The following is a 15,736-nucleotide window of genomic DNA, read 5'->3' as shown; positions in this document are numbered from 1 at the left end:
ATTTCTGCAGTTTAGCGCCATCTGCTGTCAGAGAGTGAAAGTGCGCTTTCATCTAGAGCGTCTCTCACGTGTTCTGCCATACGCTTCTCGTCCGCGCATATTTACATCAGAGTGCGCATGCGTCTTCCGCGCAGCATACAGCGGTGTTGTGCATTTTGACCAGTTGATGGGGAAAGTATTCTTAAAATGCATTCAAAATTCTGAATAATTTGTAATATATTATTATTCACGGTATTTAGAAGTGCCCACGATAACAATATCGTGCATACTCATTACCGTGATATATCGCATTACCGAATACCGGCACAAGTCTACTTGTGACATGTGAACTTTACGGAAATGGTTTTGGAATTACAAATGACTCATATCAGCGGTTCAGAATCGACTCTTTCTTTTGAGAAAATAACTTTATTCATGATGCACTTTCAGCTTTACAACTTTGCAGGCTGTTTACATTCACATACAGCTACATTACACACTGCATGAAAGGTCATTTTCAAAAATCCATAATAGGGGCACTTTAATATAGAATATTATTACTAACAAAATCAATCAAGTAAAACATGTAGCCTTAGCGGCCCTTTCATACCAGGGATGATAACTAGAAGTTTTAATAATCATTACAATTCTATGAAAATAGGGAAGTCCACACCACAACTATAACAATAACGACAGGAAATGATACAGTTGGATTCGCTTTCATGATTTTTTCCAGCTGATGAATGATAAAAACACTGACAGCCAATCAGAATATACCCAACTTTAAAGGTGCCGTATGCAACTTATTTTGACTTTATTAAAGCATAAAAATACCATAATATTTCTGCAGATATTTAGTAAACATGCTTAGTTCACATACTTGTTTCTCTTAAAAACAATACTACAGCCAGTTATTCCATTTTGAAATGTGTGTTCCGTGTCAGAATGTCTGTCTTTGTTGTGGTCCGTGGGATTCCCACTGCCAATAGTATTTTCGACACCCCAGGTTGCCAGTTTGCAGAATACACAGCACATTGCAGCCATGGAAGCCAGCAAACAAACTGGATCAGAGATCACAGTTTGTACCTGACCTAAGTTTTACCTAAAAAGTAGCCATCAAAAAACACAATGACCAGAGGCATATAAACATGAGGATAAATCATCTCATCAACTTACAGTGTAAAGGCCTGTTCACACCAAGAGCGATAACAATAACTATAAATTCAACGATAACTATATTTGCGTCCACACCAGCTAACGATAACTGTCTGTTTATTCTAAGTGCATGCTCATCTGCTGCTTTAAATTCTTGAGCTCATTACAGCAGGATTGATTCTGATTGGGTGTCAATGTTTTTATCATTCATCAGCTGGAAAAAAATTGTTCTGAAAGTGATTCCAACAATATCGTTTCTCTGTGCCTTTATCGTTATAGCTGTGGTGTGGACTCTGCTATTGTTTAATATTGAGAACGATTTTTAAAACTGTATCTTAATCGTTATTTTTATATACTGAACAAAATTATAAACGCAACACTTTTGTTTTTGCCCCCATTTTTCATGAGCTGAACTCAAAGATCTAAGACTTTTTCTATGTACACAAAAGGCCTATTTCTCTCAAATATTGTTCACAAATCTGTCTAAATCTGTGTTAGTGAGCACTTCTCCTTTGCCGAGATAATCCATCCACCTCACAGGTGTGGCATATCAAGATGCTGATTAGACAGCATGATTATTGCACAGGTGTGCCTTAGGCTGGCCACAATAAAAGGCCACTCTAAAATGTGCAGTTTTATCACACAGCACAATGCCACAGATGTCGCAAATTTTGAGGGAGCGTGCAATTGGCATGTTGACTGCAGGAATGTCCACCAGAGCTGTTGCCCGTGAATTTAATGTTCATTTCTCTACCATAAGCCGTCTCCAAAGGCGTTTCAGAGAATTTGGCAGTACATCCAACCGACCTCACAACCGCAGACCACGTGTAACCACACCAGCCCAGGACCTCCACATCCAGCATCTTCACCTCCAAGATCGTCTGAGACCAGCCACCCGGACAGCTGCTGAAACAATCGGTTTGCATAACCAAAGAATTTCTGCACAAACTGTCAGAAACCGTCTCAGGGAAGCTCATCTGCATGCTCGTCGTCCTCATCGGGGTCTCGACCTGACTGCATGCGTTTATAATTTTGTTCAGTGTAGTAAGCGTCCTTGGTGTGAACAGGCCTTTAGGCTCACCGCCTTTAATGTCAATTGCACTCATTCCTGTTGCGTGTCCTCAATCTAGCAACCCGCCTGAGCTTCGTGTCTGAGGAGGAGGCAGCAGGAGAAACAACTCTCTCCAATATTTTGAATTTGAACTGCTTGCTGTCAATATTACATACAGCACCTTTAAAGAGTATTTAAAGTGGTAGACAACAAAACTGCAGCACACACTTACAATATGCAGAGTGGTAATGTGCCTGTGAACAGACCTTTAAAGTATTTCTCAATTACTTTTTCCAAATAATCATTCAAGTAAACAAATCAATAAAAGAAATAACATGATGGTGAAATGTTGCATGCAGGATTCAAACCCATTGCTCTGACCAATGTATTTTCTATTTTAAGGCAAGACACCACAGATGAATAAGTACAAAAAAAACACTACCCTTCCCCAGCTGAATAATCATGGTACATTAAGCCAAACGTTTTGTACTTCTCTAAGTTTTCTGAAATGTTGTTTAAATATGCAAATGAAGCATTATCGAATTAAATCTGCATTAATCACCATACATTTTAAGAAGGGAAATCTGAATCATTGATATATTATATGATTTTGGTCTCTTTTTATCACTCAATAAATCAGAAAATACTGTCAACAAACAGGGGAAATATATATATATATATATATATATATATATATATATATATATAAGGAATAAAATATGAACAAACGCCTCTGTCAAAACCTTTTAAATATAATTAGCAATAACACTGGAAAGAAGTGCTACTGAAATGGAGATTTCTAGCTTGGAAAACAGCCTTTAAAGACATGTAGTGTAACTGAAATCATATATGCCTATTCTGGATGTTTTTTCCACTGGTCTGAAGGATGACATGATATGCTTGTAGTGTCTTGCCTTAACCTAAATGCTCTAACACACATATTAAGACCATACAGAGTATGTATAAGTGTGCAATCTCAATCTTTGTGATACTGTTCAGCTTTGTTATGGTAACATGAATGTGAGTATTATGGCACATTCAAAGCTGTATCAATCATAAATATTTGACAGAAATCCCATTAGGCCATGTGTTAGCAGAGCAGTCATGCTGTGCTCTTAAGAGCTCTGAGATACCCATACTTCTACAGCACAGACATCAGTCCAGACTGCCTATGGAAAAACACTTACATAACAAACATTTCATGGATTCATAGTACAACTGTTCAATCATAATCCACACCAGACAGAGTTAAACCAACAGCTCTAGTGCAATTTAATTTACAGTCAACATGAATTACAACACATTTTACTTCCATAATGTGATGCATTCCTCAATTATGCATTCATGATATTAAAACATTCACGATATTGAAAAAAATGAAATAAAACTAAAGCTACTGCTCTATGGAAACTATCAATTATGTCAATGAGCAGCTAGTTGTGTTTGCATATCTACAGTATGCTTCAGTGTCTATGAGTGTGTGTTTTAAACAGTGTGAACTCGACCCTCAGACCACCAAGGCAGTAAAACCATTATCCTTTTTGAGCTTTGTAATGCACACTCTCCCACAAACATTCAGCCTCTGTCTACTCTTCATCTCGGCTAGTTCTACCACAACACACACACACACACACACACACACACCTATCCCATGGGTTTACTCCAGACAGTTCCTGTATTGCTCATCAGAGCATGCAGATTTAATACAAACACACACACACACACACATATACTTACGGACCAGTGCCATTTTCCCACACATGCTAAAGTGATTTGACATCCATCCACTGGGATCATAAGGAAGTTTCTTGTTTAACTAAACATGACTCTGAAATTCCTTCAGTATGGGCCATGTCCTCCATTCTCAAACTCAGTCATAAGAAAGAAAAATTACAAAGGAAGTCCTTAAACAGCTCACTTTTTTCTCCTAGGCAGCAATGAGTTCAGATGGTGAGCAAATGGATACTGATGCTTAAGTATCAGATTTTGCTCTTGGGATAAAACCCAAGTGATTTTAGGAGAAACATCAGAGAAAAAGTCAATGCATAAAGCATAAAACATAACTGATATATAAGAGTATGATTTCCTCCAAAAAGAAACGAACAGTAAAACAGAGAGTTTAAAAAAACAACTAGGCAAAACAAAACAAATCTTTAACTTAGTTTAGTATGACTGAAGAAAAAAAATATATATTTTAAACATTAATTTTAAGCTTTTTAAAATGACCAAATGACATGCTTCATATCAAAAGTTAAAAAATGAGCCATTTTGGCTTCAAAATAATTTGAAACAGATTCTGGTACCTCTAGGCATTGGTAGATGGCTGTGGTTATGGGTAAGATCTTAAAACCATAGTGGAGTTTCCCATCAAACATTCAGCGTGATTTATCGTCTTTTAGAAGAGCCTGCTCCAGAGCCGCTCCTCTTTGCCACTGACTTCAGCTGTATGTTTCTCTTTCTCTACACTTCAGCTCCTGACTGTAACGCTTACTGTATGTGACAGTCCCTTTTCCGCCCTCCCCTCCAGTCCTCTAAACAGCTGGAGTATGTACAGTCTTCAGCCCCCTGTCCCCCTCCTCACCCGTGAGCATGTGAGAAAATGAACATGTGCTGCTACCTTCAGGGCACCATCTATCATATGCACACACACCCACAGCTGGAGATGCAACCTGTCGGACTGCCTGTTCCCAGACATTGACAAAATTTCGTCGAGTGCTAGGACAAATCTCCCTCTCTATCTCTCTCTCTCTCTCTCTCTCCCTCTATAATACTAAAATCCAAATGTAATACATTTCTGAAACTATCCAATAATATAACATGGCCCAACATGTGCCAATCCAATCATAGACAGAAGCATAAGTGCACTGTGAACATTGTTTCATGTTGTCAATAAAGCAGGGGTTTTCACTTTATTTGGACGAAAAGTTCTATATAAATAAATTGATTTTTTTTTTAAATTGATAATATTTTAATCATTCATTTTGACTTTAGTACTGTACAAATGACAATTTAAATTTAGGTCAATTATTTAAAGTCATCATGAAATAAAATTTACCTAATTTAAGATCTGTTGCTACCTGTTTCATCACAACTTTATTTAAAAAACATGTTCTCTTTACAATACCACACTTATATATTTATAATATGTCTCATGATTGTTTTAAATTAACATTAAAATATATAGCTGCCTTTATATTGTAGGGATTATTTCACAAGGGTATGATCATATTTGAGGATCCTTGGCATCAAAAAGTCTGAGAACACCCGCTTTAAAGAACTGTTTTATAGTCTGTTATTGTCTTTTTCTCACTTTCTTGTGCAGTCGAGCGGTGAAACGATAGGAGGAGAAATAACACTGGAGAAGAATGGTTCACAAAAGAATAACAACGGAGGAGAAAGAGAGACTGCTGTGTGTGTGTTTGTGTGTGTGTGTGAGAGAGAGAGAGATACCAGAGGGTCAAGTGTGGGCTAAGTGGCTCTGGGCACACTCCCCAGAGTCCTCACACATTCCCTTCTGGGAACACGACGAGGCTGCACGTGTGAGGCTGTGTGTGTGTGTGTGTGATGGGAAGAAAGACAGCAGCGGCAGACAGAGGAATGCAGGAATCATATGGCATGAGAGAATCAGCAATCAGAACCGAAAGAATAACAATCTATTAAACAGCAGGCTACTTTTTATTGGACAACTGCTAAAATTTCAGTTGACAGATTTTATGCATTTGTGAAAAAACTGTGAACGATGCAAAATGTGCCATGTTACTATGGAGATGCTATGGTGTATTTGTTATAGGTGTTATGTGGTTGCTAGGGTGTTCTGTTTCATTATTAGGCAATTACAAAGAAATTCTGGGCGTTGCTAACTGACCCAAGTCAAATGTTTAAAGGAACACTCCACTATTTTTGAAAATAGGCTTATTTGTTGTCAACAGTTGAGTTTTACCGTTTTCGAATCCATTCAGCCGATCTCCGGGTCTGGCGGTAGCACTTTTAGCTGTAGCTTAGCATAGATCATTGAATCTGATTAGACCGTTAGCATCTCGCTCAAAAATGACCAAAGAGTTTTTATATTTTTCCGATAAAACTAGGAACTATAACTAGGAACATATTCCAATATGGCTAGGAACTATACTCTCATTCCGGCGTAATAATCAAGGAACTTTGCTGCCGTACCATGGGTGCAGCAGGCGCAATGATATTACGCAGCGCCTGAAAATAGGCTAACTTCCGTCAACATAACCAACTACACAAACTTAGTTTGACCACCTGCTTGCACAGGGAGCGTGCTGGGGACTATTTTCAGGCGCTGCGTAATATCATTGCGAAGCAAAGTTCCTTGATTATTACGCCGGAATATCAACTGTTTAACTCTAGGGGGGTTGGAAAATGAGCCTATTTTCAAAAATAGTGGAGTGTTCATTTAAGGCTTTCATGTCTCTATGATATTCTGGTCTCTAGATGTTTTTTGAGATATTTATTTAAACTATTTTAAGGCCAGTGAAAATCATCAGTTGTTATCAGTCGTTTCTGTTGAACCAATAGTAAGAACAAGTTATGTGTCAAATTATAATAGTCATGGGTTAGTTCAAACAGTTTGGGTAATACTAATACTGATCCTCAGTGGTGGACAGTAACGAAGTAGTTTTACTTTGTTACTGTACTTAAGTAAATTTTTCAAGTATCTGTACTTTACTGGAGTAGTTTTATTTTGAGTAACTTTTACTTTTACTTCACTACATTCCAAAGCATAAGATTGTACTTTTTACTTCACTATATTTCATAAAACGTATCGTTACTCCTTATAATATATCAAGTGCTCCGACACGCAGAAGCGGTGTCTGATTCATGAACGAACTGATTCTTTTCAATGAACCCATTAAATCAGTTCGCAAATCACACCAAATGATTCATTCACGAATTGGAATGATCCGATTGCAGCTGTTCTTGAGTCGACAACTCACTGATTCAAAATGATCCGTTTACTCTAGTGAACTGAATTCACAAGTAAGATCTGGGAGATCTTGTGAGCGCGTGCGCGTCTGATGCTGTTAAAAGTACGTTACTAATGTCGAATTTTAGGATTAATTATTGTAACTGAAAATCATATTTAGGTCAAAGCGGTCAGTTGTTTGTGAACTAAATCTGCTGTAAAGGGTGATCTGTTTAAGCCCACTGAAATGCTTGAATGCAGACACATTAACATCAGAGTCTCTATGTAAAAAAAACATTGAAGTAACACAGATTAAATAAAATAACTCATGCACATTCATTTCCCCGCTGCTGTAACGTTAGCAGTTTTACTAAAATGCTATGCATGTAGCCCTATTTGACGTCTGTTTTTATATTGTTTGTCAGCACACATAGCCTAAGTTACTATGTATCTGGATCAACTAGCCGAGTAGACAAATATAAATGTTTATTCATAACCATGCTGAAAATAAGTCAGTAATGTTAGCTGATGCTAACTGTCTAGCTAACGAGCTTGCTGGTGTTAAATTGAGGTAATTTAAAAAAAATAATGTCCAAATATTTTTATTCAACCACCTAGATAGATTACATCTGAGGGAAAAAGAAAGGATGTGATGTTCAGAACATGGTAACTACAGTAATTATCAAAGTGGGAAGTGATGCCCTCTGGGGGCATTTGGCCAGGGGTGTTTTTTCACCACAGACAAGGTTTGAGAAGAAAAAAATCATTATGAAAATCTAATTATATTTTCCTTATTATATTCATTATTTCCTTATTGGTTATTTTGGGAAAATCCCAGGTATTTTGAGCAGTAGGATTATAAAAAAAATATATGCTAATATAAAATTAAATGATAAAAGTAGCCTATATAAAACTGCAAAATAAACATTCATCTATCAGTACTTTTTACTTAAGTACATAAAAAATCAAGTACTTTTGTACTTTCACTCGAGTAAAATTGAAAACTGAGTACTTTTACTGGAGTAATATTTTATAATACGGATCTGTACTTTTACTCAAGTACTTGATTTGTGTACTTCGTCCACCACTGCTGATCCTAGCCTTAATAAACAATCTTCTCTGTGATTCCATGTATGACCATACCTCTTTTAAGCAACAGAGGGCAACCAAGAGCAAGGGAGAACAAGGTGACAGCCCACTGAAACTATCTCAAACAAGAATGAAACTGAATGGCTTAGTAACACCCTGTCTTATTAAAACAAATATCATTCATGCAAATATCAATGAAGATACACACACTAGTTTAGTACAAAATAGTACACACACTCTAAGTAAAAAGCTACAAAAGCTGTCACTGGGGCAGTACCCTTTCAAAAAGTACTAATATGTACCATTAAGATACTAATATGTGCACTTGAGGTACTAATATGCACTTTTTAGAGGTAAATAAGGTACAAAGGTATACCTTTGGAAAAGATACCACCCCAGTGAGAGGGCAGAACCACCATAGTGTTTGATTATGTCTTGGTTCTTGATGCTTTTCACACAATTCAATTACTCAATTTACTGAATCTACAGAAGCGCTGTCTTAATTTTCCCATCTTTCTAAAGCTTGTGAAGCATGCACTGCATTGAAATCCCTCACATACTGTTTTTTTAATCTTCCACACGCTATCCTGCTAATAACTCAGTCCAAACCACTTGTCACAGCTTCCATTCTGACTTTGCTTTATGATAAAATGCACACTTTAAGAAATGTATGATTCAAGTTTTAAAATCTCCTTTGACTTACATTAATAGAACGTTCAGCATTCAAAATCTATTTGTCAGTGATAATTTTGTACAATCCGATGATGTCATAATGGCCTGGATCCATTCTCTCTGGAACCCATTCCACTGACTTTCTTCTCCTTCTTTGGTTCATTTTACTACAACTCGCGACCACTGTATGCTATTCCAAAAAATAACATAGATAGCTCCTGCCTTTAGTGTGCCATTGTTTTGATGAATATGGACAGGAGATGACTGTTGGCTGAACTGAATCACTGGCCGACTGAAGCCCAACCCTACCGCTCTGACTGCTGTTGAGCAACCGCACACATGCCACATCAGCTCATGATATGACAAACGTACATATTCAGCATCCAGGAATCCGCCCTGAAACAAAAGTTAGATAAGGGCACTGATTTGACTCATTTGACTCATTTGAAACATATCTATAGAATTCAAAAAAATTATTTGCTAGTATTTTTTACTGCGTCAACAAATTAGGCAAATATCTATTGTGGAATAATAAATAGATGTAGAATTTCATTATGTATTTGGCAGATTTACTTATAAAGACACAACCTACGTGCAGTCAGGAATCTGTACGTGGGTGAAGACTGCTTTTAGGTGAAAAGTATTTTTCTTTCCGATACAAAAATAATATGAAAGTACAGGCTTGTACAAAACTGTCACAGCAGAAAACCACAAATTAAATGAACAATTCGTTGAAAAATGACAAATCTGTCAGTTTACTCATATTGTTGTTCCAGACCTGTATGATTTTCTTCCGCAGAATAAAATAAAGACAATACATTGATCGAGTGATGACGCTTACATGCTGGTCCTTTTTGATGAATTAAAAATGAACGACTCTTTTGAGCTGGTTCTTTTAATGAATACTTCAAAAAGGTTTGAATCAGTCTGAAACACTGCTCTGTATATTCTATAGCATAAGTAGAGAGAGCAAATTTAACATTCTAACTAAAATATACCCAAATCAAATCAAATTGAGAGCTGGTGAATAAGAATAGAGAGTCAATGAGAACCGGAACCAAATCAGATTCAAATCAAATAGACAGCAAGTGAATTGAAATCAAATCAAATAGAGAGCTTGTGAATTCAAAGCTTGTCAAGTGGAATAAAATCAAGAGCTTGTGATTCAAATTCAAATTAAATTGAACTGAGAGCTTGTAAATCTGATTCAAATCAAATAGAGAGCTTGTGAATGAGAATTGAAATTGATCTCTCCCTGACGAAAGACCCCTCCAAACACATATTTATGATACACTGAAGAAAGTGCAAGACACAATTAAGTGGACTCAAATTAAGATGCTCATATTTCAGTCTTATTATGGCACTGCCTTCAGTCCACATTTAGCTCAAAACATTTCACAGTGGCAGACCTGCTTTATCAAAGTGCTGCTGATGACAGGCACAAGGCCCAGTTTTTGATGGAATTGGGTATTCTTGGACTCGACTCTGTATAGCTGCTAACACTTAGTCTGCAGTCAGGCAGAAGAAGGTTAAGATTTAAAACAAAGTCAGAGGGAATCTACCTCTTAAGAATTTAATTTCCTGCACTTTTGGGTCTCACCATTTAAGAAATGAAATAAATGTCTAATTGATGAAAAAACTCCCAGTAGCCTCAGTGCAGTGGGGGTCAAACTATCTTAAGTGTGGGATATCATTTTAAATAAATTATCTTGTCTCCGCAGATAGAGGTGAATATATCCTTCAGCATGATATGCGTCCACATGCCATAGTCATGATTGGACAAGCCTGTAATTTCACAAGAGATCTCCAGCCGTCCAGACCTCCACGAGCCGAATGACAGAATAACCGGCATGCAGTCCAAACATTCCTGCTGCCGTGAAAGAGAGAGAGAAAGTGTGTGTGTGTGTGCGTGAGCAGATTCCAACCAAAACTAAAGCTGCCACACACTGCATTTCTATTGACCTCTAAAGCATTTCACTGTCAAAGCAAAGCTAAACATCAGCAGTATTATTACAAACATATTTAACAAATCATATTTGTACTTTATATACTGTATGCTTCTTCGTAATACTTCTTCAGACAAACCAAAACAAACCACCAAACAACAAATGTGATGCACTATCATACGCTTGAAGTATAAAAGGGTTATTCATTAATAATGCTGTTGATTTGTGGATAATACTTTGGATTTGGACAGGCTGTTCTCTAGTGCCAGAAACACACAGACTCTTTACATCTAGAAAACACAAGTAAACTTTGTCTTGTAGACTGTATTCCCATCGAAAACAGAAGATCAGCTTAGCACGTCAAAGCTAAGAACAAACCAAGTGCTTCATATTTACACAAAGAAGACCAAAAAATAAAACAGGCACATCTTTTGTAACACTTAATAATGTCTCTGCATCATGTCTGGCTTGAAGGTATCATAAAGTTCACTGACATTTCAAAAACAAGGAATGAATAACGTCATATGGAATCACTTTAATATCTCAGTTCTTTTACGAGACAGCAATGACAATAAATGGAGAGCAAAGGGATACATTCTGATACAGATTTTTCTCCTTAAAAAAAAGAAAATAATCAAAGATCTCAACAACATCTCAAACTGTGCTCAAATTTGGTAATATACTAAAGTTTGCAATCAAAAGTCACAGATTTCAATATAAACTCACATTTTTATCATTTTTATCCAAATCTAAACTAACTGGGCTATGTTCTTCAATTCAGTTTATGACTTTATATTCTTCTTCTTCTAATTTTATTGCTCCTAATGAATTTTAAGAGAAACATTTCAGACAAATTTACAATACACTGCTGATATATATAGAAATAATAACGAAGATGCTAAGAAAGATGAGTCCAAACTGTTACCCAAAGCACTTCTCATACCTTGGGATATCTTCTTCAGCAGCTGTTGCCTAGCAATGATACGGGCCAGGCGTAGTCCAGAACACCTGCGGTGGCTGTCCAGTCTGAGGTATATATCTTGAGTCTCTGGAGTCATGCTTCCCAAACACTCGCTGTCCATGGACTCATCTGAGAGGTCGGTCAACATTGTGTCCATCTTATCAACTGTCCACAGGTACAGAGGCACTAAAAAGCAATTCCTCAAACTTACAGTATCACTCCCTTAACTTTCACACACACAGAGTCAAACATGCACTGAAATACACTATAAAGCGTGCTCCTTTTGTCATATACTCACTGAACACTGACAAATATACAGACCCAAACACACCTAAGCATGAAGTCCGTTCTGATCGGAGAGCACACTTTCATCTGCACCACCCACTTAATGGTCGTGTGACTGCGAGAGGAGCCAATAGGGTTGCGAGGATAGAAAGCACTGTGCAGCCAACTGAACCAAAAACCTGCTTCAGAGTGATTTTAGAGTGTTTCTCAAGTACAGTCTGGGTATGTGTGTGTATGTGGATGTATCAGCCAAAAAAAAAAAAAGAAAAAAGAATGGTGCACCTGGGGAAAAAAAACACCATCCAACATACCATATGCTATAAAAAAATCTTAAAAGTGAATTGCAGTGGGAAGGAGAGAGATTTTACAGCTGTCAGAAACAACAGCAATATCCTCAGAGATCTCAGTTACATCTGCTAAATATTTCAAATCAAAATCGTCTAGAATAATATGCACAGCAAACAGAAAGAAATACTACAGATTGTGGTAGTAAGCACGATAACTGTTCTCAAAAGTAAGGTTGAAGAAGTCAAGAAACCAAGATTTTTGGCCACCGTGACGGCTCACATTTGGTTGGTCTTGGGTGATTGGCCATGATAGAACTTGGTATTGGAACGAAAAGAAAATGAGTGGTGTTAGCCATCTTTAAGCACCTCTGTAAATTGCTGAGGGCTCAGAAAAGACCTTGTTCTTGTGAACTCCACACTAAGAAGAAACACAGCATCATGTGGAGCTTGTAGAAGCTAACAGTTCCAGACCTGGCCAAACACTTCTACTGAACTGTGAAAAATCAAAGAAAAATTGGCACATTTCTTTTGTATGCAAGCAATGTGTAGGTTTTCTCCCTTTTAGTGTATGAACCATGCATGGTCAAGTGTAGAAAGATGCTGTTAAAGCTTACTGAGAAGAACCTGACAATGTCTGCCATCTGGTGGTCATGGAATGCAATTAGTTTTGAAAAAGTCATTCATAATTCACTCAGTTCAGCTGAGGACTTCCTTCAGGCTGCATAACCAATACAGAATTCAGTCCAGCCAAGACAACCACATAAGGGCTGTGCCAAAATTACCTAAACATGAACTTGATCCATGACAACAAACCTGTGTCATTATGGGCATTCACTTATGAGCTAAATCCAGCGCAGGTCAACCAGAGGCGAGTTGTTCATGGTCTAAATCGGGGAGACACTGCTTACAGTAATCCCACGTTTTGTCAGTAACGAGAGTCGACAAGTTCAATATCCACTAAACTCCACACAGCTACAAAACACTGTGGTTTTAATATATACATCTTTATATGCTATGTTTACCCAAAGGATAAAAGGTCTGAGTGCTGGAGCAGAAATGAATCCCTGGGTTAAAAAGAGAAGAATGAGGTTAGTGCGTTGAAGGAAAGAGAGGAGTGTCTGTACAGCACTCGATGAGTCCAGATTGCTTTTAAATGAACTTTTCCTGTCACTTCCTCACTAAAAGCCACAAAGGAGTATGCGGAGCCCTGCCATTCATGTTATAATGGACTGAATTACATTATTCCCCAAGGCATCCATAGAAAGATTCTTAAGCTCAATATAGGTCAGTAAAATACTATAATATACTATTCACAACATGCCCCCTCAGACTTTTGAACCAAGTGGATTTAAATGCAATTTCCAAAAAAAGGTACCTTTAAATGCTGCATGACAATTGTAAGTAAAGAAAAGGGTGTTTGAAAGAAATCACTCATTCATGTCATTCACAATCCAACAATTACATCTTTCATAAATGATTTGCTTTTAACCTCTTAACCTGCAAAGATCTCAATAGCTCTATCCTCAGGATGCTCAAAACTCAGATGACTTCTTCAATGTGGAACAAAGTGTCAAAGCTGCTCTTTTCAATACAACAAAACTGCAAGGTTGCTGGATGTCAAGTTCAGTTTTAATTTAGCTTTTTTTCTGAAATATTTTGCTATATTTTCAGCATTTTAACCTGTGTTACCCAACATCCTGAACAAACTGTTATTATATTATACTCTTAACACTGTTTAACTTGAAGCTCAGGTAAAAAGAATTATCTTGGAAATGTCCTACACTGATAAAGCTGATGAAAGACTTTGGAGGGCAATAACATAGGTGTAAAACGAGACCGAGTTAGTTTTTGAGCATGTATGAAAACTATACTGTACTGCTACTGTATATACAAATGTTAAAATTGTTGAGAACTATATTATACTACCAACATATTCAACTAGGCTATACGATAGAAGGAGAACAAACAGAAACATTGAAATTCCTAAAATACACAGAAAAAAAAACATAATACGCCACAGCATACCACTTCTGAGTGTGCAGAATATTTAAAATAGGTGAAAAACGTGACATGGATCGAGTGTCCTGATTAGTTTTTGTGCAGGAATGCAGCGCATTTAATCGAGTTGAGAGGCAGCAGACATCAGCTAATGGCATTACAGAGCAACTGCGGCTTCACGCGCACAACAGACCCGGCGGAGCGCAATGTCAATGTTGATTTTAATTATTTATAGACAGCACAAGCATTCATCACATGCAAGTTTATTCAAATCCATCTCAGTCACAAGGACAAAAATTGACCATGAAATAAAAACTTGACCTTCCCGAGGCCCGTATGGCAGAAGGAATATCATTAAATAAACGATGCATTGTTGTTTATTTATAAAAGTTAAATCGTGTCCTGCCACTGACCTGCCAGTCTCTTCTCTCGTATGTTTCTCCATAGTAAATCCCAGGCTTTCGAGGTGGAGTCGCGCAGCTGCTCGCTGATTGACCGCCGAAGCTGCAGTTTGCTGGACTTTCGCCTCGTTGTCATCGTTAACGGTGACACATATCAGCGCCGCGCCCGGGTTTCCTCTGAGAGGACCGTTATCCGCCGCTCGGTCGGTCGGACTCGCTCTGGTGCCGCAGTTGTCGTCACTCCACCTGATACGCGGCGCTGCGTCACCTTGCAGCAGAAGAACAGCGAAGCATGTTTATATTTCGCTCCGACACGAGGCTGAATCGGACGCAGAATCCACTCGGAAGGGTCTCATGCTCTCTGAGGTTTTCCCGCGTCTCTAATCAGCGCAATATGACAGCGAGAACAGCTGTGTGAACTTCCCAGCACTAATGCAATGCAGAGCCGCACGGTACCCTCGCCTCACTACAACACAGCTCTCTCTCTCGCTCTCTCTCTCTCTCTGTCTCACTCTATCTGTTCCAATTTGATAAGAGGAAATACTGGCATTGGGATGTCTCCAGAAATTGGGTACATGACAAATAACATTTGTATGATTTTTAACATATATATATATATATATACTTGGCACCAAAAAGAAAGAAAGAATTGTAGATAGATAGATAGAGAAAAGAAAATTGAACATTTCCACTATTAATGGCCAGGAAACATGTTGACCTTTAGTGGGGCATGTTGTCACAGTGGAAACATGGCCAGTAAACAACTTATTATAGACTTTTTTGAGAAACACAAATCAAACAGTTAACTAATTGTAAAAATAGAAAACAATTATAAATTGTATAACGGTTAAAACAAGTGACAGTGGCAACTTTGCTCTGATCTAATATTTATGAAAAATGTGTGAAAAAATAATCTCTTTTGCCCACCAAGGCTGTATTTATTTCATCAAAATAACAGTAAAATATTGTTGACAAAATACTAAAA

General features: G+C 37.6%; 1 protein-coding gene across 3 annotated transcripts in view; it reads right to left on the bottom strand.

The window, feature by feature from the left end:
* LOC107691680 (stAR-related lipid transfer protein 13-like) overlaps positions 1 to 15,218 on the bottom strand; it is a 42,634-nt gene extending 27,416 nt beyond the window's left edge. The window contains exon 1 of one of the 3 annotated variants that reach the window (XM_016490449.1): positions 14,764 to 15,218. In XM_016490449.1, coding sequence (XP_016345935.1) covers positions 14,764 to 14,887 — 124 coding nt within the window. In that variant the 5' untranslated portion in view covers positions 14,888 to 15,218. Of the gene's footprint in view, positions 1 to 4,488; positions 4,585 to 11,762; positions 11,999 to 14,763 lie in introns of those variants that run through there. The other 2 variants (XM_016490448.1, XM_016490451.1) reach the window with 2 other exon arrangements.
* Between the last annotated feature and the right edge of the window lie 518 nt (positions 15,219 to 15,736).

This window comes from Sinocyclocheilus anshuiensis, unplaced genomic scaffold (genome assembly GCF_001515605.1).
Source record: "Sinocyclocheilus anshuiensis isolate Anshui unplaced genomic scaffold, SAMN03320099.WGS_v1.1 scaffold186, whole genome shotgun sequence".
NCBI lineage: Eukaryota > Metazoa > Chordata > Actinopteri > Cypriniformes > Cyprinidae > Sinocyclocheilus > Sinocyclocheilus anshuiensis.
The sequence above is the reverse complement of the archived record's forward strand: the minus strand, read 5'-3'. Positions and strand labels throughout refer to the sequence as shown.